The following is a 27,964-nucleotide window of genomic DNA, read 5'->3' as shown; positions in this document are numbered from 1 at the left end:
GGTTTCACCATATTGGCTGGGCTGGTCTTGAATTCCTGACCTCAAGTGATCTGCCCACCTCAGCCTCCCAAAGTGCTGGGATTACAGGCATGAGTCACCATTCCTGGTCTACATTTTTAAATTAATATTTTAAATTGATAAGTCATAATTATGTACATTTATGGAGCACAATGTGATGATTTGATATAGGTAGACAATATGGAATGATTAAATCAGACTAACATATCTGTCACTGTGCTTACCTTTTTTTTTACAGCAAGACATTTGAAATTTACACTCTTCGTTATTTTGAAATATACAATTTATTATTAGAGATTGTAGTCATCCTGCTGTGCAATAGATCTAAAAACTTATTCCTCCTGTCTGAAATGTTGTCCCCTTTGGTCAACAACTTCCTATTCCTTACCTCCCCACCCAGATTTTTATCACAGAATGTTTTTCCTATTTCTTGAAAGGTATTTTCACATATTGGATTACTCCTTTGAGCCTTTAAAATATACAAAGACGGTATCTTACCATAATGAGTAAAGCAGCCATTTCAAAATTAATCTGAACCTTAATTTTGAAAATTTTTATTTTTCTCTTGTTGGCATGAGTGGAAAATGAAAACCAGAAGGTGAATTACAGAGTGAGACTTCTGTTTATCCAGATACACTTTAGCCTTATACTGATGCTCAGAGAAGGAAGAGAAGTTTATAGTGGGGCCCAGTGAGACAGATGGTTTCTGGGTGTATAGAGACCACTAGCAAATTGGCATTGTCATGACAGCATCCTAAGATTTTTCTGGAGAATGAAAAAATAATTTCTAAATTCTCACATAGCTCTTTGCTTACCATGACACTCAACTCTGAGGGAAGTTAGCCTCTGCATTAGTTTCTACTCCTCTGTACCATTGCCACGGACCCTGATGGCCAAGCAGCCCTCTCCCAGATGTGTGTGAGAGTGTCGACAAATCACCCCCTAGAAAACAGGCTCCTATCCTGCTGAAAATGAGTGCGAAGAAAATGGTCGTGTATAAGGGAATATATATAAAAGTCATCCTTTATATGTTGTGATATGTCATGACATCCCAGTAAACACAAATGTTTCCGTAATAATTACCTTAGTGTGATTTGCTGGCACTGGCATCACTAGACCAGGAATGAGAAGTTGACTGTGGGACCCTTGACAGGTCTCCTTGGGACCCACAGCATCCTTCTTTTTGTGAAAGGGAGGAGGTAGGCAGTGGGGAGGACCTGCCTGGTGTGTTGGAGGAGAGCTATTTTCTGGGGTCCCTCCCAACCCTCTCCAAGTTACAGTGTCTGCCCTCGTGGCTTTCCTATATTTGGTCTCTTACAAAAGCACCAGCCACTTTCAAATCTTAACTTTCTTTGCTGCTATAAAATTTTTGTTATTTTTGTGATTTTTAAAAATCCAGGTTTGATTGGGCATGGTGGCTCACACCTGTAATCCCAGTACTTTGGGAGGCCACGGTGGCCAGATCACTTGAACTCAGGAATTCAAGACCAGCCTGGGCAATGTAGCAAGACCTTGTCTCTACAGAAAATAGAACAAAAACTAGCTGGGTGCGGTAGCGCACCTGTAGTGCCACCTACTCGGGAGGCTAAGGTGGGAGGATTGCTTACGCCCGGGAAGTCAAGGCTACAGTGAGACGTGTTTGCACCACTGCACTCCAGCCTGGGCAACTGGGTGAGACCCTGTCTCAAAAAATAAAAATAAAAATTCAGGTTAATCTTGTTCTCGGGTAAAAGTATTTTGAAATCCTTGGAATATATCATTAGAGATATTTATGGGGAACTTGTATTTTTCCTTTTCTTAAATATGTAGAACCAAGTTGAAGTATATTAGAAAAATGTTAAATCATTCGATCTGAATGTCATCTCAAGGCAATCTCTTTTAAGACATTGGTTTCAGAATAAAATAAATATCAAATTATTTTATCAAATATATATTAATTAGATATTATTATATACTAATTAAATATCAGCTAGCAAATTATACTATCATAATAGCTAACTGCCTGCTTCCCCTTCCTGCCTCTCCCACTCCCTTCTTTCCTTAACATTCTTCTTTTTGAGCTGCCTCATTCAGTGTTGTATTAACCATTTCTTGATTCTGTGGAGCATCAAAAAAGCCACTTACCACCCACTATAACGTAGCCAATTCGATGACCTTAGGGCATATTTTCCATCCTTTTGCTTATTCATCATGATTGGATTAATTGCAGCACTCTGTTTTTTGTGTTTTTGTTTTTGTTGTTGTTTTGTTTTTTGTTTTTGAGACAGGATCTCACTCTGTTGAGTCTGTTGCCCAGGCTGGAGTGCAGTGGCGCAGTCACGGTTCACTGTAGCCTCAACTTCCTGGGTTCAAGTGATCCTCCTGCCTCAGCCTCCCGAGTAGCTGAGATTACAGGTACACATCACCACGCCCAGCTAATTCTTGTATTTTTTTGTAGAGATGGGGTGTTGCTATGTTGCCCAGGCTGGTCTAGAACTCCTGGGCTCAAGCAATCTGCCTTCTTTGGCCTCCCAAAGTTCTAGGCTTACAGGCGTGAGTCATCACGCTCAGCCTTGTTCTTCTTAACTATATAAAGTTAACAAGTCTTAGTGCTGCTGTCAGTGACAAAGATCCTGAAATTGGTGTGGAAATTAAACGCATAATTCTGTACTGCTTCCTGCAGGTCCCTCTACGTAACTCATGTGCGAATGTCTTCAGGTTGAAGTGAGGGTTTCATTTGTGTGCATCCGCATAGTACGTGATTGGCTGCTTAGTTGGCTTATTTATTCAACAGTAATTCTTTGAGTTATTGCTACTAAGTAAATATTTGCCCTGAGTCCAAATCTTTATTAATCTTCATGGCCCTTCCTGCCATTCACTAGGTCACTGTGATGCACGGACGCATCCAAGCTGTACAGCCAGCAGTGGTGGTCATTTAGGACCCAGAAACACTCCTCACCCCTCTGTAATGTGTTCTGAAAAAGAGCTCCTTCAAGCACAAAATTATAATTCCTTTGCAAAATAAGGACTTATTGATCACCTTCTATGTGCCAGAGACTATTCTAGGTGTTGGAGATATAACAGTAAAGCAAATGCAAGAAATCTCTGTCTTTGATGGAGCTTTGATTTCACGGGGAGGCACTAAGAGCAAATACAGTCATGCATTGTGTAATGATAGGGATACATGCTGAGAAATGCATTGTTAGGTGATTGGTCATTGTACAAATATCATAGGGTATACTTACACAAACCTAGATGGTACAGCCTACTACACACCTAGGCTAGATGGGATAGCCCAGTGGCCCCCAGCTTTTTTGTCACCAAGGACCAGTTTCATGGAAGACTGTTTTTTCATGGACCAGACTGGGGTGGGTGGGGCAGTTTTGGGATGAAACTGTTCCATGTCAGATCATCAGACATTAGTTAGATTATCATAAGGAGCGCACAACCTAGATCCCTCACAGGCACAGTTCACAATAGGGTTTGCGCTCCTATGAGAATCTAATGCTGCCACTGATCTGACAGGTGGCGGAGCTCAGGCAGTAATGCTTGCTCGCCTGCTGCTCACCTCCTGCTGTTCAGCCCAGTTCCTAACAGGCCACAGATGGGTACAAGTGCACGGCCTTGGGGCTGGGGACCCCCAGTATATAGCCTATTGCTCCTAGGCTACAGCATGTTATTATACTGAATACTCTAGATAATTGTAACATAATGGTGAGCATTTGTGTATCTGAACCTAGGAGAGGCACAATAAAAATGCAGTAGAAATGATGAAAAATGGTACACCTCAACAGGGCCCTTACCATGAATGGAGCTTGCAGGACTGGAAGTTGCTCTGGGTGAGTCAGTGAGTGTAGTGAGTGAATGTGAAGGCCTAGGGCATTATTGTACACTATTGTAGGCTTTATAAACACTGCACACTTAGGCTGCACCACATTTACAAAGAAAAATTTTTCTAGCCAGTTTCAGTGGCTCACACCTGTAATCCCAGCACTCTGAGAGGCCAAGGTGGGAGGATTGCATGAGTCCAGGAATTCAAGACTAGCCTGGGCAACAAACTGAGAACCCATCTCTACAAAAAAGAAATATGTTTCTTTCTTCAATAGTAAATTAGCCTCAGCTTATTGTAACTTTTTTACTTGGTAAGCTTTAAAATTTTTAAAACTTTTTGACTGTTTTGTAATAACACAGCTTAAAACATAAATATATTGTATAGCTGTACAAAGATATTTTCTTTATATCCTTATTATGTAACCATTTTTCTATTTAAAATGTTTTCCTTTTTAAACTTTTTTATTAAACACTAAGACACGAGCACACATATTAGCCTTGGCCTACACAGGATACAGGGTCAGCAGCATCAATATCACCGTCTTCCCCTCCACATCTTGTCCTACTGGAAGTTCCTCGGGGCAATAACACCCATGGAGCTGTTATCTCCTATGATAACAATACCCACTTCTGGAATATCTTCTGAAGGACTGGCCTGAGGCTGTTTTACAGTTAAGTTTTTTTCATAAGTAGGAATACCTTCTAAAATAACAAAAAATACTGGCCGGGCGGGTGGCGCACGCCTGTAATCCCAGCACTTTGGGAGGCCGAGGCGGGCGGATCACGAGGTCAGGAGATCGAGACCATCCTGGCTAACACGGCGAAACCCCGTCTCTACTAAAAATACAAAAAATTAGCCAGGTGAGGTGGTGGGCACCTGCGGTCCCAGCTACTTGGGAGGCTGAGGCAGGAGAAAGGCGTGAACCCGGGGGGCGGAGCCGGCAGTGAGCCGAGATTGTGCCACTGCACTCCAGCCTGAGCGACAGCGAGACTCCGTCTCAAAAATATATATATGTATAAAATAAAATAAAATAACAAAAAATATAGTATGGTAAATACATAAACCAGTAGCATAGTCACTTGTTATCATTATCAAGTATGATGTATTATGCATAATTGTGTCATATTTTGTTTTTTTGTTGGTTTTGAGATGGAGTTTCACTCTTGTCACCCAGGCTGGAGTGCAGTGGCACGATCTCAGCTCACTGCAACCACTGCCTCCTGGGTTCCAGCAATACTTAGTAGATTTTTAGTAGAGACGGGGTTTCACCATGTTGTCCAGGCTGGTCTCAAACTCCTGATCTCAGGTGATCCACCCGCCTTAGCCTCCCAAAGTGCTGAGATTACAGGTGTGAGCCACTGAGCCTGGCCTCATATTTTTATATGTGTCATATTTTTATATGACTCTCAGGGCAGTGGGTTTGTTTACACCAGCATCACCACAAGCAAGAGTAATGCGTTGTGCTGTGTTATGTTGGCTGCAACATCACTAGGCAATAGAAATTTCTCAGCTCCATTATGATCTTATGGGACCACCATCGTATATGCGGCCTGTTGTTGACTGAAATGTCATTATGCTGCACATGACTGTAAGTAATTTTGCTCTGTTAGAAAGTGGCATATGCTCGAGTAAAATAAACTGGAGGGACGGTTGCAATGTTAAATGAAAAGGATAGGCCTTACTCAGCATAGAGGTGATTGGGATTGAAAGAATGAGCATTTCTGGAAGAACATTTTAGAAACAGAAAAATCATTCATTTCTGGAAGAATGTTTTAGAAACAGAAAGCAGCCAGTGCAATAAATGTTTCTTAAGAGTGTATGTGGGGCCAGTGGCCGGGCGTGGTGGCTCACGCCTGTAATCCCAGCACTTCAGGAGGCTGAGGCGGGTGGATCACAAGGTCAGGAGATTGAGATCATCCTGCCTAACATGGTGAAACCCTGTCTGTACTAAAAATACAAAAAAAATTGGCTGGGCATGGTGGCGGGTGCCTGTAGTCCCAGCTATTCGGGAGACTGAGGCAGGAGAATGGCGTGAACCCAGGAGGCGGAGCTTGCAGTGAGCTGAGATCGCACCACTGCACTCCAGCCTGGGCGACTAAGCAAGACTCTGTCCGCCCCCCACAAAAAAAGGAGTGTATGTGGGGCCAGGCGCAGTGGCATGCGCCTGTAATCCCAGCACTTTGGAAGTCCGAGGTGGGTGTTATCACCTAAGGTCAGGAGTTTGAGACCAACCTGGACAACATGGTAAAACCCCGTCTCTACTAAAAATACAAAAATTAGCTGGGCATGGTGGCAGGCACCTGTAATCCCAGCTACTCGGGAGGCTGAGGCAGGAGAATTGCTTGAACCCAGGAGGCAGAGGTTGCAGTGAGCCAAGATCATGCCCCTTCACTCCAGCCTAGGCGACAGAGCTAGACTCTGTCTCAAAAAAAAAAAAAAAAAAAAAAAAGTGTAGGAGATTTATCAGATGCTGCAAAATGCAAAGATTAATAAGATATCTCTATATGCCTTAAGGATTTTACAGCTCTCCAGGGTAGGGAGAACCAAGTAGAATAAAAAGCATTATATATAACCTGCTGTTATAAGTGTTTGGCATACAGTACTAGGTGAAAAAGAAATTCTTCTGACTTGGATAGTCAGGAAATGGGGGAGGGATCCAGAGAGGGTAAAGTATGTAAGAAGAATAGTTGTGGGGCTGTTGCAACAGGCAAAATGGCACTGAGGACTGAGATCAAAAGTGTAGTTGTGTGAATGATGAGGAAGGGGGTTAGTTAGGAGATGGTGGCATTCAGAGTTAGGAGATCAGTTTCAAGTTTAATTCTGCCACTTGCTGTGTTTCTTTGGATGCATCACACCCCTTTAAGGCATTAATTTCCTTATGTAGAAAGTGGGGAGTGGAGTAAGATTGTTCTCTGTGAGCTTGCAGGACTGGAAGTTGTTCTGGGTGAGTCAGTGAGTGTGGTGAGTGAATGTGAAGGCCTAGGGTATTATTGTACTCTGTGAGCTTTTTGAACAAGCAGTTTATTCATTCTTTTTTTTTTTTTTTTTTTGAAGGCATACATATTGCTTTATGTAAAATGTACGGTGAAGAGAGCCAGGCACGGTGGCTCATGCCTGTAATCCCAGCACTTTGGGAGGCTGAGGTGGGTGGATCACCTGAGGCCAGGAGTTTGAGACCAACCTGGACAACATGGTGAAACCCTGTCTCTACTAAAAATACAAAAATTAGCGAGGTGTGGTGGCACGCACCTGTAATCTCAGCTACTTAGAGAGGCTGAGGCAGGAGAATCACTTGAACCTGCGAGGCAGAGGTTGAAGTGAGCCGAGATCATGCCACTGCACTCCAGCCTGGGTGACAGAGCCAGACTCTGTCTCAAAAAAAAAAAAAAAAAGTGAAGAGAAAATATCTAGCTATCTGAACGTAATTATTCCAAACATCGAAAACACACAATTAAAACAAGTGAAGGAAAGCTACTATAAAATAACAGATTAGATACTTTTTAAGGATCACTTATAGTAAATCTAGAAATGGAAAAAAAAATCACAGAGACAGAATTTGTTTAGCGCTAAGTGCAAATGCTGCTGAGATGTTAGTGGACTGAGGCTCAGAATTTAAGCACTGCAGCTGTTCTCCAGCGGCCTAGGGCTGCTGTCTTCTGCAGCGCTCCCATCCTCAGCCTTCCTGCCCTGACCTGTCTTCAGAAGCCCCTGGCGAAGGCAGCGATGGCGACCACCTGCAAGATGGCCTCCAGGCCGTGGAGCTCCAGGAGTGTGGCGCTGAGGGCCCAGTCCACCCACAACACCAGGGTCTGCCAAAGCAGGAAGTGGGCAGAGAGGAGGACGGTGCCGGCCGTGATGGCCAAGCTGGCGGCCAGCAGCCTGTCAGCCTCTGTCAGGTTGCCCCTGGTGCCCAGGTATAACTGTACTGCTTCCCATCAGAAACAACGGAGTGAGATCGAGGACCAGATAGCGGTGAGGATAGCTGAACACCTGACCTCGTGCGCGGCCGCCATCTTGCTCACCCCCTCATTCATTTACTGAGTAAATATTTATTCAGTCTTGCCAATATGCCAAGCCTTGTTCTAAGTCCTGAGAAGCCATCAAGTGAACCAAAGCCACTTCTGTTGAAGGAAAGATCATGGTGAACAAACAAGCATCATACAACACCAAGTGGTGATATGTGTTATGAAGGTAAATAAAACAATGGTAAGGGGAGTTCTAGAGCAACAGGACTGCCATTTTAGATTGAGTGTCCAAGAAGGACTCTGAGAGTCATCATTAGAGCAGACTACCGAGTGACATATAAGAACGTCACACAAGTGGGAGTTGAGCAGTGAGAACACATGGACACAGGGAGGGGAACATGACACACCGGGGCCTGTCAGCGGGGTGGGGAGAAAGGGGAGGGAGAGCATTAGGGCAAATACCTAATGCATGTGGGGCTTAAAACCTAGACGACGGGTTGATAGGTGCAGCAAACCACCATGGCACATGTATACCTATATAACAAACCTGCACGTTCAGCTCATGTATCCCAGAACTTAAAGTAAAATAAAAAATAAAACTTTAAAAAAAAAAAAAAAAAAAAAGAACATCACACATGGGAAGGCCTGGAAACCTTATTGTAGTTATCCTGTGAGAAGAATAGCCACACACCAGAGCAAGTGGGCACTGAGCAAGGGGAAGAGTGGCGATAATGACTTTGGAGGAAATAACCAAGGACCAGATCACATAGGACCTAATTAGCCATAGTAAAGATTTTGGATTAGTTGCTCCTGGGTGAGATGGGGAGTCACTGGAGGAGTTGAGCAGGGAAGTAACATGATCTGATTGATTATTTAACGGGATTGGTCTGTAGGAAAATTAGACCATAGAGAGTGGAAGACAGAAGCACAGAGACAAGACAATAGGCCCTTGCAGTAATCCAGGCAAGTGATAGCCAAGGGTGGCTGGGACCAGAGTGGCAGTGGTGGGGTTTCTAGGTTTATTTGGAAAGTGAATCCTGCAGGATTCGCTTAAGTTATGAGACAAAGAAGAGTTGAGGATAACTCCATCTGCTATTTTTCTAGCTTGGTCTCTCTAGAATCTCATTACAAAAATTATTTCACCCCCGGAGAAATTCTCACCCATTAACCCTGCCATCTTCATCTACACACTCATCCTTCCTTGGCTTATATTACATGGCCTGCCATTGCACTCACTTCTTTGCACACATTTTCAACTCTGCTGGCTCCTTTCTTCTTCTGCCACTTTCCTGGCAAAGAACCCAACTCCAGTTTGATCCAACTTTTCCCTGCTTTGCACTAAAGCCTGATTGGTTAGTTAAATGAGGCTAGAGAAGAACGCCAAGGTATGTTTCACTGTAAATGTATGACCTCAAGCCTCAAGTGCTGCCTAGCAGTCCTACTATATTAACTCATCAGTTCATTCTTCCACTCTCCCAAGTAATATTTCACACCTTCTCAAATCTCCAAACACAACTTCTTCTGCTTCACTTGCAGATCCTGCCTGCTGTGGTTTGGATATGGATGGAGTTTGTCCCCACCAAAACTCACGTTGAAATGTGATCCCACTGTGGTAGTGTTGGAAGTTGGGGCCTAGTAGGAAGTGTCTGGGCTGTGGAGGAACATCCCTCATGAATAGCTTGGTGGTGTTCTCTGGCTTGGTAGTGAGTTTCTGCTCTCTCTCTTGATGGGATTGGTTCTTGTGGGAATAGATTAGTTCCAATGACAGTCAGTTGTTATAAAGCCAGGAGCCCCTCAGATCCTCCCCTCATTGCATATGCCTGCTTCCCTTTTGATCATCTCCACCATGTTTTGACACAGTATAAGAGCCGTTGCCAGAAGCCAGGGCCATGCCCTTGAACTTCCCAACCTGTGAAACCATAAGCTAAATAAACCTCTACTCTTTATAAACTACCCAGTCTCAGATATTCTTTTATAGCAACAGAAAACAGACTCAGACTCTTCCCTTGGTATTTGCTGCACTAGGAAAACAAAAGCAATCAGGGGTCATATCTTTTCATCACCAAACCCATCAAACTTCTTACATCTCCTCCTTAATGGACTCACCCTTTCCCGCCATTGTAATGCCCTGCTGTGTCCCAAGTGGCTAGCTCAGGGCCTGGCACACAGTAGGCACTCAGTATTTTTCCAGTGGGATGAATAAGGCCAACCTCTCAAGGACTTCATATTTGCAATTCATCCCTTTCTCTTAGCCCTAATCAATTTTCTGTCTTGATTGCATCATAACCATCATTATACAAACATGCTATATTTTCTTTCATCTTGAAGAAACCCTACTTTGACCTTTCATCTCCCTCAAATTTCTACCACATTGTTCAGTTCAACTTTATAATTAAACATGTCCAAAGAACTGTCTAGACTTGCCATCTCCACTTCCTTTCTTCACAATCTCTTTTGAAGCCCCTCCAAACAAACTTTTATCCCCAGCGCACACTTAAACTACTCTTGTTAAGTCTACCAGTCACCTCCACGTTGCCAAATCTAATATTTAATAGTTAATTCTCAGGCCTCATCTTACTCAACCTCTCAGCATTTGACATTGTTTATGATTCTTTTCTTCTAAGAATACTTGGCTCTCATGACACAACACACTCCTGGTTTTCCTCTTCCCTCACTAGCCATTGCCTCTCAATCATTTGTTGGATAGTCCTTTTCTTCCAAATATGTAAAAGTTGGTTTAACTCAGGGCTCAAACCTTGTACCCCCACTACTCTGTAACAGGCTGACTCCTTGGGTGATTTCATTGAGTCCCATGGCTTTAAGTACCATGCATTGATGTTTCCTAAATGTATATCTTTAGCCCAGACTCATGCAGTTATCTGCTTACTGTCCATCTCCACTGAAATGTCTTACAGGTATCTCAAACTTGTCCAAATCCAAATATGTGATTCTCACATTTCCAAAAAAAAAACTTCCTTCTTTCATAGTTTTTCAAAACCACCTCAGTAAACCACAACTCCATTCTACCAGTCACTTAAGTCAAAAACATTGGGCCTGGTCTCAATTCTTTTCTTTTTCTCGCACCTTCGGCAACTTCTGTAGGATTACCAATTTTTGAAACACCTTTGAAACCTCAATTCAGGCATCCTGCAATGGGTAGGTCAGGGAGTATGTCCATAGAGTAGGCAGCCAAGGCAGGTTAGAAGCGAGGCTGTGAAGGATTCAGGTAGGTGTTAGATGGGCCATGCTATGGATATTGAGTTCACCAGGAGTGATGACAGGAGTGCTGGTGGAGGGAGGCTGAGGTGCGCTCACAGAGGGGCAGTGCTAAGTGAAGGAATTCCTTTATTGCATAGCTAACAGGAAATCTCTAACACATTTTTTAAGCAGAGAATTTTATGATTAGGAATAAAAATTATATACAGTAATCCCTCAGTATCCATGGGCAACTGGTTCCAGGATTTCCCACAAATACCCAAATCTATGGATGCTCAAGTCCCTTATATCAGATGATGTAGTATTTGCATATAACCTACACATATCCTCTCATATACTAGATCACCTCTAGATTACTTATAATAGCTAATATAATGTAAATGCTATGTAAAGAGTTGTTATACTGTATTGTTTAGGGAATAATGACACAAAAAATGTCTGTATATATACAGTTACAAACACCGCCATTCTTTTATTTTTTGTTCAAATACTTTTAATCCATGGTTGGTTGAATGCACAGATACAGAACCCACGTTATAGAGGGCTGACGTATATCATCTTTTGATAGATGGGAGATACATAGGTAATTTTGAAACTGATTTTCCAGTTTATACATTGTATCAAAACTGACCCTAGAAAAGAGGAAATATTTTATCAGAGTGATTACCATAAAAAAAAAGAAATCTTATCAAACGTTTACATCAAATTGAAAAAAATGCCAAGCCCAGATGGTCTTGTGTATGTTGGGTGGGGGCGGTCTTCTACCAAAGATTTTAAAGAGTAGGTAAGTCCAATGCTTAAAACTTTTTCAGAGCAAAGGGAAAAATTGCGGTTCTTTTTAATGAATTAGTTTAACACTGATGCCAAAACCTGGCAAAGACTGTACAAAGCAGAAAATTAACTGGCCAGTCTCACTCATGAATATTGGCATTAGAAATCATAAATAACACATTAGGAAACGTAATCTGACAGCTCATTAAAAGAAATATTCCAAAATCAACCTGGGTTTATTCCGATAGCAATGCAAGGATGCTTGATACTAGGTAATCTAATTATATATTAATAATATTAATAGATCTGAAGAGAAAAATTTTATATAGTCAAAACTGTAGATATTGACAAGTTATTTGGTACAATTTAATGGCCATTCTTGACTTAAAAAAATATAGCAGAACTTAACAAAATTTATCTGCCTTGTCCTCCAAATCCAACAATTTTTAATGGGCTGTTCCCACTAGAATGAGATATAAGAGAAGGACTTTCACTATCATTATTACCACTTAGCATAGTATGGAAAGAGGTAGCCAACACAATCAGGAAAGCTGTAGTATAAAAAGTGCAGAAGTGAGAAAGATTGAGATTATATTATCACTCTTTGTTCATGGTTAAGTCTTTCTTGGGTAAATCCAAGAAAGTAATATTTCAAAACTTCTATAAATAACAGAGTTCAATGATATAGTAAGGTATACAATTCATATACAGCAATCAATAACTTTCATATCTACAAAGTCAAATTAGAAGATATAAGGAAAAATCTATTTAAAATAGCTATTGCAAAGTACAGATACATTTAATAAGAAAAGGACAAGATCTATATGAAAGAAACTTTAAAAAATACTATATGGTCAGGCGTGGGACTCATGCCTGTAATCCCAGCACTTTGGGGGGCAAAGTTGGGTGGATCACCTGAGGTCAGGAGTTCAAGACCAGCCTGGCCAACATGGCGAAACCCCATCTCTACTAAAAATACAAAAATCAGCTGGGCATGGTGGTGTGTGCCTGTAATCCCAGCTACTCGGCAGGCTGAGGAAGGAGAACCCAGGAGGTGGAGGTTGCTGTGAGCCGAGAGTGTGCCACTGCACTCCAGCCTGGGTGACAGAGCAAGACTCTTGTCTCAAAAACAAAAACAAACTATAGAACACAAATAAGATTTGAATAACTGAAAAGACATATCACATCCTCAGAGGCGTTAATATCAAAAAGCTCACCATGCTGCCCAAGTTAATTTATAAGATTAACACAATACCAATAAAAACGTGAGTAGATTTTTTCTGGGTTTTTTTTTTTTTTTTTTTTTTGAGACAGAGTTTCACGTACTCTGTTGCCAGGCTGGAGTGCAGTGGTGTGAACTTGGCTCACTGCAACCTCTACCTCCCAGATTCAAGCGATTCTTCTGGCTCAGCCTCCCGAGTAGCTGGGACTACAGGCACATGCCACCATGCCCAGCTAATTTTTGTATTTGTAGTAGAGACTGAGTTTCACCATGTGGCCAGGATGGTCTCGATCTCCTGACCTTGTGATCTGCCCTCCTTGGCCTCCCAAAGTGCTGGGATTACAGGCGTGAGCCACCACACCCAGCCTAAGTTTTGTACTTTTAGTAGATATGGGGTTTCACCATTTTGGCCAGGCTGGTCTCGAACCCCCTGACCTCAAGTGATCCGCCTACCTTGGCCTCCCAAAGTGCTGGGATTATAGGCTGTTCTGTTTTGTCTTGATCTGAGGCTACTTTGGGGGGTTAGAGGAGGAGAGAGAGGACTAAGGAAGCTGAATCTAAAGTTTGTATAGCTAGGAAAGCTGTAAAACAAGAGAGCAGTAAGGAAGAACTGACTTTTCCAGGTATGAGAACATAGAGTTAGGGATTCCTCCATTGTGGCAGCTGAATGTACAAACCAGTATAACAGAATATTAAAAACAGAATAGAAGTCTAGAAATAGACCTAAGTCTTCATGGGATTTAGTAGATCATCAAGCTGTCATTTGAAATCAAGTGGGAATCCAGTAACTGTTGAAAGGGGCTCCAGGCCAGCAGTATGGTCTCCGTGTTAAGACTAAGACTCCTAACCATGGTTCATGTTCTTAACATCACCCTAACATTAGGATTTTTTTTTTTTTTCAGTTGGAGTTTCACTCTGTTACCTAGTCTGGAGTACAGTGGCACAATCTTGACTCACCACAACCTCCACCTCCTGGGTTCAAGAGATTCTCCTGCCTCAGCCTCCCGAGTAGCTGGGACCACAGGCACGTGCCACCATGCCCAGCTAATTTTTGCATTTTTAGTAGAGACAGGGTTTCTCTATGTTGACCAGGCTGGTCTCGAGCTCCTGACCTCGTGATCCACCCGCCTCGGCCTCCCAGAGGGGATCATTTTAAATATAGAGTGTGTAGAAGTCAATTTGAAAGGGAAATTCGATCGGGAAAACCTTTTATTTTGTATTTCCTAGTAGGTGTTGAGGGGAGGGGTGTGTTACAAAGAGCAGTGACTATATGGAAGAAGGGAGGCATGAGTTAACAAATTATTGACTTTAAAAGAGGTATTTTTTACAAAAATCATCTAATTTGCATTCAACAAATATTAAAAATCCATTATGTGCTTAAGATGAGTTGCTAATATGGCAAAGGTTAAGGACATATAAATTAGAAAAGAGAACCTAGAGGACGTCGATTCTGGTTATTTACTCTGGCTAATTGTTCTAGAATAATTATCCTCATTATCCTAATGTGAAACACCAAGTAGGACTCTATGTGTTATGTTATGAAGAAAGATGTTTTGCTAATGAGATCCACACATATCTTTGATGTTCAAAGTGGGAATATAGTGTAGCAAGAAGAAAATTGGTGAAAATATTTCCAATTGTATATGTTATGCATATCATCTAAACATAAACATGATGCATTGAAAAAAATGCTGTTGGCAAAGCAATTTAGAAATTCCAGAAAATAAGCCAGGCATGGTGGTGTGTGCCTGTAATCCCAGCACTTTGGGAGGCTGAGGCAGGCGGATCCCTTGAAGTCAGGAGTTCCAGACTAGCCTGGCCAACATGGTGAAACCCTGTCTCTACTGAAAATATAAAAATTAGCCAGGCGTGGTGGCATGCACCTGTAGTCCCAGCTACTCAGGCTGAGGCAGGAGAATTGGTTGAATCTGGGAGGTGGAGGTTGCAGTGAGCTGAGATCGCACCACTCCACTCCAGCCTGGGCGGCAGAGTAAGTGAGACTCCATCTCCAAAAAAAAAAAAAGAAAGAAAGAAATTCCAGAAAATACCTTTTCATTCAACTCTGAAATCAAAGAATACACCATTGCTTTGTGTACTGTTTTTGACTTTTTTCTCTTTTCAGTTTTCAGCATATGCCAAGTACTGCCAAAGAGGTTCTTGCATTTGAAGGCAGGTCAGTTATCAGTGCGAAAATACTTACTGTGAGTCGATAGGGAATTTTTCCACCTGCCATTATCGGAAGTTATATTTGATGATATGTTCACTGAATCTGGGAAACCTTCACAGAATCCCCATTGTCTTAGCAGAAAGGATATCAATCATGAGTTATGCAATCTCTTGTGTAAAATTCACCCCTAAAGAGATGTATTAGATCTAGATTTTTGGCAGTAAACAGTTGGCTTTAATAGTCGTGACAGAAATAGAAATTTCCCTGTTTCCTGTTATTCTTTGAACTGGCATGTCAGCTTCTGTTTTAGGCTTTGTTGATAAGAAATGTTTAAATCAAAGGAAGACTTTGAAGAAAAGGCAGTAACCTTGCTGCCATACCTGTAAACACAGGAGGCTTATTTAACATGATGCTTGAGAGCGTAGGTTTGGGGCAGCTTTTCCACCTGTCAGAGCTCAGTGGCCTTGGATAAGTTGCTTTCGTCTGTGAGGTTCAGGTTCCTCAACTGTAAAGAGATAAAAACCACATGTTCCGGTTTGCTTAGAACAGCCCTGGTTTACAGCTGTTATTCTGTGTAATTATTAATTTCACCCCCTTTCACTCTCAGAGGTGTTCTGGTTTCGATAAAATTACATAGTTACCCTAACCTACCTTGGAGAGTTGGTGTGAGGTTGAAGTAAATTAATGTTTGTGAAACCCTTAGCACAGTGCCTGGCACAGACTAGATGCTCAGATGATGATGGTAAGTATTATTAAGTTGATTGGTATTTCAAACCACACTTCAAAGAAAATGATTCAATAGACAATGTCTGTTTTTATAAAAATTTGGCCACTCTCCCAATCATCTTGTCTTTTGTTCCACCCACATAGAATTTCCTTCCCAAGGCAATAAATTTGAGAGGTTTCGGCAGCTACTGACGAATTTCTGATTGTCATGGCTTTACAGGTTATCTAGATGTGGAACTACCAGTGTTTATGCTATTGCTAGCTTGTTCATCGGGGTACACATTAGGATATAGAACTTTTTCACAAATTAGATCTTATTTTCCACAAACAGCCCCATGAAACAGATTATTTTAATAGCTATTACTATTATTTTAATCTGGAAATGGAGACTCAGAAACATGAAATGGCTTTCTCAAGATCACATAGCTCGAAAGCACCAGGAAGCATGTGAAGGCGGGGCTTCTTGCAGGGAGCATGTGAAGGCGGGGCTCCTTGGAGCTCATTTCTTTTCATCGCACCATGCTGGTTAAGCAAAAGGGCAAGATTACTCAGTTACCTCAATTCCTCCTCATTATGCCCAATTTTGTCATCTCTTATTCCTCTTTGACTTGTCTGGTATGCTTCACTCAATTTTTTTTTCCCCCAAAAAAGTTTTTAAGTGCTACTTGGTCTCAGTATATGGATCCCATTCTTGGCCTAGGGCAGCTTACAGTCGAGAAGTGATTACTCCGTGTCCAATCATGTGTTACTGGGTCTCTGTGAGTAATTTCAGGAAACTGTAGAAACACAAATGAGTCAATGCTCACTGCTCTGCAGTTATGGCACCTTCTTATTCCATGCCATTGCAGACAAAAATTAGAAAATTGGGGTCTGTCATTCCCACGCCTTTTTGCCTGCAAACCAGTGAGAATGTCTCCAATGACCCATTCCAGTTTCTCTTGCTGTTTCCATCCCACTACTCTATAATCAGGGTCTGTTTATACCTGCCTTCTCTTCTAGATTAATGGGCAGCATCCCTATCTTGTTGATCTCTGTGTTTCCAGTATGATGCCAAGCACTTGGCGCATGAAAAGGCTCAGGCGCCAGGGACTGTGCTCAGTGCTGTATGTGAATATATTCAGTATTTATTGCAACCATGCAAAATAGCTTTGATTATGCCCATATCATGGATGAGAAAACTGTATCTTGGAGAGATTAGATCACTTGCCTAAGATCACATAGTTTTTAAATACTGAAACAAGATCTTTCTTTATTAAAATGCCTTTTATTGAAGTATAACTTACATAAAATAATCTATACATATTTAAAGTATACAACTTAATAAATTTTGACATATGTATATACACAGGAGACCATTACCATAATCAAGAGAGTGAACACATCTATCACCCCTAAAAGCAAAACCAGGATTTAAACCTAGACTTACGACTCTAGAGCTCATGTTTTTCCCCCAGTAATGAGTGTATGGGGAGTAGAGCCTTTGCCACAGCCCTTTCCTCCTAACCGTTCTCATTCTCTTATGGGGAGTTTTGCATTGTTGAGATAATACAAAGAGCATCTTTTACAACCCAATTATCCATCAATAAAAAATGTGAATAAATTAGTACTGGAGTGGAATGTATACCCCAGTGAAATGAATGAATTACAGTTTCACACAACTACATGGATGTGTCTTAGAAAGATAATAGTAAGAAAAACACAAAGAGAATAATACTATTTTTGTAAAAGTCAAAGCAAGTTTATGCACACACACACACACACACACACGCACATATACGCACACATATAACAAGGAGTAATTAGGAACACAAAATTCAGGCTAGTGGTCACCTCTGGGGAAGTAGGGAGATGGGATGGGGCATGGAGGGAGATGCAGGTTATTAGTAATATTTTAGGTCATGGGTTGAGTAGTGAGTTCTTGAATATTCATTATGTTATATGATTTTAATACATAATTTGTTATTCTAAAATATGATTACAAACAACTTACTATATCAGTTTAAACATATATGTTCTAATTAAGTATTTTCTTTCATTTGAGGAAAGGATCACTTAATATGGGATAGTTAAGATCCAAAATATTTTAATTCACTGTGTGATAAGAAAGTTTAGAGCTCTTAGGGCCTGGTGCAGTGGCTCAAGCCTGTAATTCCAGCACTTTGGCAGCTGAGGCAGGAGGATGGCTTGAGCCTAGGAGTTCAAGACCAGCCTGGGCAACGTGCAGGACCCTGTCTCTACAGAAAGTTTTCAAAAATTAGCTGGGCATGGTGGCTTGTGCCAGTCATCCTAGTTACTTGGGAGGCTGAGGTGGGAGGATCGCTTGAACCCAGGAGTTTGAGTCTGCAGTGAGCTGTGATTCTGCCACTGCACTCTAGCCTGGGTGACAGAGTGAGACCCTGTCTCAAAAAAATAATAATACAATAAAAACAAATGAAAAATAAATAAATTAGCCAGGGACGCTGATGCACATCCATAGTCCCAGCTACTTGGGAAGCTGAGGCAGGAGGATTACTTGAGCCCAGGAATCTGAGGCTGCCATGAGCTGTAATCACTCTGCTGCACTCTAGCCTGGGCAAGAGGGCAAGACCTCATCTCAAAAACAACAACAACAAAAGAAAGTTTAAAGCTCTTGATAAAGCAATTAGATTTGAGGTAAAGGGACTAATATAATACATATGAAAGAATGAACAATGAGGCTGGGCACGGTGGCTCACGCTTATAATCCCAACACTTTGGAGGCTGAGGCGGGCAGATTACCTGAGGTCAAGAGTTTGAGACCAGCCTGGCCAATGTGGTGAAACCCCATCTCTACTAAAAATGCAAAAATTAGCCAGGCATGGTGGCACGTGCCTGTAATCCCAGCTACTTGGGAGGCTGAGGCAGGAGAATTGCTTGAACCTGGGAGGCGGAGATGCAGTGAGCCAAGATTGCGCCACTACACTGCACTCTAGCCTGGGCGACAGAGTGAGACTCCGTCTCAAAAGAAAAAAAGAATGAACAATTAAAGTTACTTAATAATATGGATGTGGAAGTCACCTGTTGGCCATCATGGAGTTGCTGGATGAACCATGAACTGTGCTTCTACATGGATTCATTTCCACTACCCCCACTTTTTCTGTTGTTGTTGGCGCCAGGAGAAAAAAAAAAAAAAGAATGCACAGAGAACAGAAATCAGTGAGGGTCTCTTGTGTCTAAATCTACTAAAGACAGAAGAAGCATATAGCCAAAAGGCTGCAGACGTTTTGGCACCGTATGAAACTATTAAGGATCTTGAAAACCAAGAGTCAACACAAGAGGTTTAATTCTGGGAGGAGGAGCATCAAAGACTAAGTGTCTTCCAAAAAGGACTGGAATGTATGTGGCTGTCTTCTTAAAGACATCAACTATATAGTTCTCTATAGTTGATATGTTCTATATAGTTTCATCTGTTCTCTATTTTCATGTAATAATTCTAAATGAATACTAAGTTTAGCTCTGGCTATAATTCAGTTTTCTAACTTTTACTAAAATCAAAACAAAAAAGACTGAATTAATCTGTGTTTCTTAATTAATCCCACTTTTGGATCAGTTGGCTCTTCTGAGAAAGAGAGCATATTTCGTATGAGAATATATGGGAAAGAGACCCTATTTCAGGCCCCACACTGTCCATCTGGTGAGAGCTTGTCTGATTTCCGGATAGAACCTAGAAGTCTCTAAAATGCAGGTCTTCCAGCATCCAAAAATTACAAAGTAACTGTCAGTGTTGCCTGTTTCTCTCCCTTTCTAAATGAAGCAATTTGACACAAGGAATCATGGCTTATGTTTCATTTGTGACTCTCCATTCCTCCCAGGACCAGGATATGGGGTATTGGTGAACATTATTGACCAACTGACAGATCCCAAAACTGCATTTAAGTTCTGAGAGCAAGGCAATTTTAAACTCAGTTTTTTAAAAAGTCACCCTATATTGAGGGATTTCATTAACATGAAGCATTTGAATGCTACTTGGGTCATTCTGTTCTCTGTATGGGGAGATTGAGTTGATCAAAACATACAGCTAGTAAGTGACAGTGCCAGGATGCTGGTACACACTGTTTTTTTACTTGTATAGCTTTTCAAAAGGTTTCATTCTTATTTACAGACATAAAGGGAGATTTTGTTTTGAGACCAGAAGACCTAGTAATTTATTGTAAATATTGCCACATTGTTACTTTACACTGTTTCACAGGAGAGACTTTGGGGTCAGTTCTGGCTTCTAATCTCAACTGCCCACTTGTGAACTTTCCAAAAGTCAAGTTACTTTACTCCTTTGAGTCTCCACTTCCTTATTATTAAACAAGGCAAACACTATGAAGATTAAGTGAGATAAGTTCTATAAAGTCCCCACCAAGGGCAAGGCATATAGCCATCAGTTACTAAATGGTGGCCCTTCTGAAGCTCAAATTCTGAAATAACCTTCTATGCAATTCTGATTCAAAGCTTCATGGAACTTATATTCTTGTCGGAGAGACAATATACATAAATAAAATATATGTGTACTAGTTATATGTACTAAAGAGAAAAAAGAGAGCAGGGAAAGGGGATACAAAATATTAGAAAGAGGTTGAAATTGAATAGGATGAACAGTTAAGACCCCAACAAAAGAGGACTCTTAAGGGGACCTAAAGAAAAAGAAGGGGCTACCTGTGTGGATGTCTACGGGAGGAGCATTTCAGGCCATGGGAACAGCAAGTGCAAAGGCCCTGAGGCGGGAGTGTGCATGGAAGGTACAAGGTACAGCATGGAGGATGGTGTGGCTGGAGTAGAATAAATATGGGAAAGAACAGTAGGAAATGCAGTCAGGGAGATAACAGTGGCCAGCTGGTAGATCATGTAGGGTCTTGGAGGTCATAGTAAGGACTTTGGAGGGTTTGAACAGAGGAGCAACATGATCTGACTTACATTTCTAAAAGGATCCCTTCGCCTGCTGTATTGAGAGTAGACTATTGGAAGAGGAGGAGCAGGGGAGGATGGTCAACAAGGGCAGAAAAATGGGGGTAGTTAAGAGGCCAGTGTAATAATCCGGTATTACTATGTCCATCTTAATGGGCTAATCATGTGTTCTGCCACTGAAATGAGGGAGGTTTTTCTGTGCCCCTGCTGTGTTTATACACACTGGGAGGCATGAAAGTCACATCATTGTGGAAGTCATCCATGCTGGTGTTTTACTGTCATCTAGTAGATTGTGAGACCTAACAGTCACATTTGCATATAACTTTATCTGTGCCCTGCTTGTCTGGGAAATTTTCTTGTAAGAGAAAGGAGCACTTTACAAAATGGACTCTCTTTGTCAATTGTCATGCTGGAGTGATCTGTGGTGATTGTCCCTACGGGGAAGTGCTGTTTCATTATGAGAGTTATCGATTCTGACAGTGTCAGTCAACTAGAAGAAAAGTAGGTTAGTGGGGCTGATGAGCACCATTGAGATGCTTACAAATGGTAGACAGTGCTTCATCCTGCTCCCACAGCAGACGTCATGTGGAAAAGGGAGCCCTTGCTCCAGGGCATAGAGAGCTGTAGCCTGAAAGCTTTACTTTTCTTTCTTTTAAACCTTTCTGGTTAGGATTTGCTTCTTATTGCCTTCAAGCTTTATACTGTAATTCAAGGTTGCCTGAAAAATTATATTTATGTGTATGTATCAGGAAATTGGAGTAATCCTCTAATTTACTAGCTTGAAATTCAAACTCAGACATGTGGCCTTTATACAAACTGCCATGAAATTCTTCAGTGACATTAATTTTAAGTGTGTGTGTGTGTGTGTGTGTGTGTGTGTATGCGTGCGTGCATCTCAAGGGTAGAGAATATGTATTATAAATCAAACTTAAGTGTCACAACTGCAAAACAGCTGGAAATAATTGATGTACATCAGTATGGCTTAGCTGCTGCTGACTCAAAAACCCCTTTGATTGTCTTTAAGGATCTATGTGAGTTTTAACCCTTTTAACCAGAATCAGATCAAGTATCAATGGATATAGTGCAATTTAGTATTACAAGACACCAACAACATGCTCAGTTTATAAATTGAGTATATTTGTCAATTTAATTACAAACATTATTTCACATTTTCCTTAGGTGGAAAAGAAACTGGATGATCATTTTATGTGTTTTATGTATTAAGAACATCAAGTAAATGTATTGAGATATCTAATTATATGATTTATCTTTTCCACATGCCTTTATTATTGTTAGTCTCCTTGTGGTAAAAGAAAAAAAAATGAGTACATGTCAATTCATGACTTTGCTTTTCTAAAGTCATATTTATATCAGCACCACCTCCATATCCACAAATTTTTTTTTTTTTGAGACAGAGTCTCGATCTGTTGCCAGGCTGGAGTGCAGTGGCGCAACCTCAGCTCACCGCAGCCTCAGCCTCCCGAGTTCAAGAGATTCTCCTGCCTTAACCTCCCGAGTAGCTAAGACTATGGGTGCACACCACCACGCCCAGCTAATTTTATTTTTATTTTAGTAGAGACGGGGTTTCACCATTTTGGCCAGGATGGTCTCGATCTGCTGACTTTGTGATCTGCCCGCCTTGGCCTCCCAAAGTGCTGGGATTACAGGCATGAGCCACCACGCCTGGCCCATATCCATGATATTTAACAGTCATAGACACTTTAACATTTGTCATCTTATTGGGTCCTAAGAGCACCTCTGTGGATGCACAAAGGTAGGCTGTATAGCCCCATTTTACAGCAAAGGAGACATCAAAGTTTAGGAACAGACTCAGGTCTTTGGATTCTTAGTCTAGGGCCCTATCGCCAACAGCAAACTATTTTCATTAGCTCTTACCTAGTCTTTTTCAGATTTATAGAGCTCTAGTAGTTGTAGAATAAATACAGATTTCTGCAGCAAGATGAATGCAGTAGCAGTAAACAGTGATGACAGTATTCTTGTGTTTGAATTTTTTTTTTTTTTTTTTTTTTTGAGACAGAATTTTGCTCTTGTTGCCCAGGCTGGGGTGCAATGGTGCGATCTCGGCTCACTGCAACTGCCTCCTGGGTTCAAGCGATTCTTCTGCCTCAGCCTCCCCAATAGCTGGGATTACAGGCATGCGCCAGCACGCCCAGCTAATTTTGTATTTTTAGGAGAGACAGGTTTTCTCCATGTTGCTCAGGCTGGTCTCGAGCTCCCGTCCTCAGGTGATCTGCCCGCCTCGGCCTCCCAGGGTGCTGGGATTACAGGTGTGAGCCATCGCGCCTGGCCTAAAATTTCTAATCAATGCATTTCTTTATATTTCTCATCTGTGTCCTCTTAGAGACTTGCCTTAAATCCAGAAAGGTTAAAACATGCCTTGTAAAGTTAGATAAATCCTCACAAACATAACATTAAGTGAAATAAATAGGTCACAAAAGAGAACAGACAGTGCGATTCCCTTTACAGAAAGTTCAAATATAGGCAAAACAAAGCTGTGGTATTAGAAGTTGGCATAGCAGTTACCCTCGTTTGGGGGTATGTGGTTGGGGTAGTGGGTGTATTGAACTGGGTGCTGGTTGTACAGGTATTCCCTTTGGGAAGGTTCACTGACTTTTTATTCTCCAGTGAAATTCTAAAAGCTTTATTTTCATAATTGGTAGTTCCGTTTAAATGCTTCGGACTTAAAGAGCGGTTATTACACATTTATTTTATATTATAAGCTGTCATTTCCCCCACGAAAGTCGATTACCCTTTTTCGTTGTGTTCCTAAGCACCCTGCACTCATTTGGCCTTCTTGGAGCATCTTAGTCACAGAACCAGCTGCTGTGGAGCCAGGCTGAAGTCCATCAAAAAATGCTCGCCAACACAACTTTCTTGCTTACACTTTTTAAGGTGTTATGGGAAAGAAAGATATTGAAGAAGGGCTCTTCAGTGAGGATGTTAATCTGTATCAAAACAGACACTGCTAGAAATGTTTTCGTAGAATTCTGATATGGCTTAGAGCAGAGCTTTAGTCAGTGCCGTATAAGTTAACAATTTCACACTGATTTTTTCCCATATAAATGGCTTTGGAAGAGCACAAATAGTTGAACAACAATAGCTCTATCATTTTTGAAATGTTCCTTGAAGTCAGAGCCTAAAGGAAATAAGATTGAGGCTAGAAATTACTTTGAGCAAAACTAAATTTTAATAAAAATGGAAACTGATGGCCACAGCCATGATGTTTTTCTCTAGGCTTCTAATGTTAAACTAAACCCACGAACTTTCTTTTTAAAATTTTTTTTTAGACAGAGTCTCACTCTTTTGCCCAGGCTGGAGTGCAGTGGCACAATCTTGGCTCACTGCAACCTCTGCCTCCCGGGTTCAAGCAATCCTCCTGCCTCAGCCTCCCAAGTAGCTGAGATTACAGGTGCCCACCACCATGCCTGACTAAATTTTTTATTTTTAGTAGAGATGGGGTTTCACCATGTTGGCCAGCTAGTCTTGAACTCCTGACCTCAAGTGATCCACCCACCTCAGCCTTCTAAAGTGCTGGGATTACAGGCATGAGCCACCACGCCGGCCATTCCATGAGCTTTCTGACCACAGTAGATAGAGGGAAAGCAGAAAGGACTTCAAAGATTTTGTGGGTCAGCAGAACCTTTTGCAGTCCTCACAGTTTACAGACTAAGGCTGGTGTGAATCATGTATATTATAGGTCAGACTCAAGAGGCTGAGCAAACCATTGCTTCTGTTCCTAAAAGCGATCAATTATTTTGGCTTCTTTTAAACCAGTCCAATTTTTTAAAAAATAAGAAATATATTTTAAAATGTTTCTGCCAGCTCTTTATACACTGTGGCTGCTGCTTCTTTTTTCTCTGCAGTGTTCTCTGTCTTCATCAGAAGAAGAAAGATTTATTTCCATCAGGAGACCTAAAACACCAACCTCAAGTGACTTCTCCGACCTTAATACTCAGACGAACTGGACCAAGTCGCTTCCACTGCCAACACCAGAAGAGAAGATGCGACAGCAAGCCCAAACAGTCCAGGCTGACGTGGTGCCTATTAACATAACTGGTACGCTTTGCTAGCCAGACAGGTTCAGAATGTACTTGGGAGAATGACTACAGCTTTTTGTTATATGCTGTTAGCATTTCATTGCTTCATCAAAGGTGAATAGCTGTGGTCCAACTTCATGCTCTTTGTTTAATGAGAGGAATATTAAAACTACATATGTGTGTGCATATAAAATGTCTACTGCTTGTTGGGTTCGAAGACTATGTCGCCAAACACTGGTGTCAAAGAACTCAGTGGTCCAACCATTCATCTTAAGAGTGTCTCTTTTAATTAAATTGCTTTTTAGTAAGCCTTTGGTTATATAGAGACATCTTGTAAATGTGGTCCTAGGTATGAAGAAAAAGTATATATTTCCCTTCTAAAGGGTTAAGTAATATTTACAGAAGTAAATAATTATTTTGTGATGTTTCTAATGATAGATTTTCTAGAAATTTCCTAAAGTAGAAAAAAGGAGACATTACTTAATCGAAATTTCTTCTGAATATAAAATTTTCAGAATATGTTATATTAAGCTAGACTACAAATATTAATTGCCAAACCTGAAACTCAAGTTCTTATGGAATATTATACTGAGACTGTAATCATTTGTGACAATTAAGGTGACAAGGTACATAAAATTCAAAGATGATCTTTCATGAACTTAGGAGAGCTGCTAAAAAGATAGCAAAATTGGCTGGGCGTGGTGGCTCACACCTGTAATCCCAGCACTTTGGGAGGCTGAGGCAGTCAGATCACCTGAGGTCAGGAGTTTGAGACCAGCCTGGCCAACGTGGTAAAACCCTGTCTGTACTAAAAATACAAAATTAGCAGGGCGTGGTGGCACGTGCGTGTAATCCCAGCTACTCTGGAGTCTGAGGCAGGAGAATTGCTTCAACCCGGGAGGCAGAGGTTGCAGTGAGCCGAGAGATCGCACCATTGCACTCCAGCCTGGGCAAAAAGGAGCAAAACTTCACCTCAAAAAAAAAAAAAAAAATCAAAATTTTCCTGCCTTATCACCTCCATAGCCCACAAGGAGCATGGGTTAGTGGTTTGGGGAGGGCACAAAGTGCAAAATAGACATGTGAAGAGTTAATAGCTTCAACTATTAATTGAATTGTATGTTTGATGGAAGCAGATGACGAATAGTGGTCATTGATAATCAAGTCATACAAAGCAGGGCCCTTAAGGCCAGAAGCTAACAAAAAAACTAGGTGACCAAAAAGAATGAGTTTTCCTGAACATTTATTCTGGAAACCCATAGCATCCTTGCTGTGCTTCTGAGGCTACTGCTGTTAGAAAGCTTTAGACAGATTTTTGCCATGGCACTGGTGAGCCTGTAAGGGGCTAATAGCATTTTCATAGTCACTGAAGATTTTTTTTAAAACCTTACCAGATATTTAGAAATTACATTTAGAACTCATATTTTAAATTCCATAGAAATTTAATAAATAAGTGCATGAATTATTTTCAATTTAGTATATATTTTTCCACATTTATTTTACTTAAATCTTAAAAGAATAGCAGGGCATTTTAAACCATTTTCTCAGCAAACAATGTTATTGATCTTTCTGAATATGTTTCTTATTTACCTAGATCATATTTTTTAAAGATTATTTTTAAAAGTATAACTATATTTTAGAACAAAGTATAATGTGTACTGGTCAATGAAATACAAGGCTGCTTATTTTCTATAAGAAAATGAATTACATTATTTGATTGATTAAATGCAGCAGAAATGTAATTACATTATATATAATTAAGTGCCTATGAAATAATATTATAAGATGAGAAGATTGTGCAATGAAATATGACAATCCTTAATGGAATTAAGGTGAAATGCATTATCTTGAGATTAAGAGATTTAAAATAGAGTAATTAGAGTTTCAGGAATGAAGAATTATTTGCAATGAATTACACTGTCACAACAGAAGACAGTGTCATGTCTCTGAGCTTTAATTCTATCCTATCTGATGACTAAGTAGAGATGAATTAGACTTTAAAGAGAGGCCTTTAAAATGCTACTCAGGAAAGGTGAATGACAATAAAGAAAGAGCAGTATGAGTTATGTCAAAATGTAATTTACTTTTAATCGAGTGATTAACATTTTGCAGAAATGCCAAAAGTAAATATAATACCTAATCAAATATTTATTGATCCATTTTCTACATCTGTGTGTTCACATATACACACATATTTCTTAAAGAATTAGTTGTTCTAATCTGTCATAAAGAAGCAATAAATTTAAAATTTTCACTTTTAGTGGTTGAATTGACATAGGTTATACAGCTTCCTGCTCTTTAAATTATGTATTTCTAAAGTCCTAGAAGATATTTGAGATTAAAAAAAGAAAATTCCTCTAGGGAACTGTCATGTGCTCAATCGTTGGGGTGAGCATTGAGCCTCTAGTTTGATTTTCCTAGTAAGGCTCAGCAGGAAAAAAAAAAAATGGCGATTTCAAATCCAGAGTACAGCCCACCATGCATAGAGGTAGAATGTTAGCCCCATGAGCTGCTGGCTTGAAAATTGATTTAATCCCTTTAGTTATAGTCTTGTGGGCACTCGGCATGTTCTAAAACTGGAGGAAAAAATACTTAAGTTAATATGTACATATAAATATCTTCTATCATCTGCTATGTGGGACAACAACTCTTCCATCTGGAAGATAAGTGTAGAGGATAAACATACTTAAATAATTTTTACAAACTGGCTTTGTGCTGGTGTTTGAGCTATCCAAGTTTATTTCTTTCTTTTTTTAATTTAAAAGAGTTTAATTGAGCAATGAACAATTCATGAATTGGGCAGCCTCCAGAGCCAGAGTATGCCCACAGACTTTCAAGTTTATTTCTAAATAGTAACCATGACTGATGAATGCCATTTTTCAATTAAAGGCAGTGACTAATTCAACAGATATTTATTGAATAACTGCTTTGTGCCAGGCATTAGCTGAGTGCCATAGGGGATGCTAAAGTACATGCATCACAGTCTGTACCCTCAAAAAATGTATAATCCAGTAGAAGAGACAGACTTTTTTTAGGTCATGATGCAAGATCAAGCATTTGGTGCCTTCAATGACGTGTGTCTTAGGTGTTCATCCTCAAATG

The 27,964-nt window shown here is 40.7% G+C and overlaps 1 protein-coding gene across 4 annotated transcripts in view; it reads left to right on the top strand.

Moving 5' to 3' along the window:
- Positions 1-27,964, top strand: part of NHSL1 (NHS like 1) — a 156,105-nt gene that overhangs the window by 102,700 nt on the left and 25,441 nt on the right. For all 4 annotated transcript variants that reach the window (XM_009452091.5, XM_527516.8, XM_009452096.5 and 1 more), the window contains exon 4: positions 24,692-24,884. In XM_009452091.5, the coding sequence (XP_009450366.2) occupies positions 24,692-24,884 (193 nt within the window). The remainder of the gene's footprint in view (positions 1-24,691; positions 24,885-27,964) is intronic.

The sequence above is a fragment of the Pan troglodytes genome, chromosome 5 (assembly GCF_028858775.2).
Source record: "Pan troglodytes isolate AG18354 chromosome 5, NHGRI_mPanTro3-v2.0_pri, whole genome shotgun sequence".
Classification (NCBI taxonomy): Eukaryota; Metazoa; Chordata; class Mammalia; order Primates; family Hominidae; genus Pan; species Pan troglodytes.
Note: the sequence above shows the minus strand (reverse complement) of the source record. Positions and strands in the feature narration are given on the sequence as shown.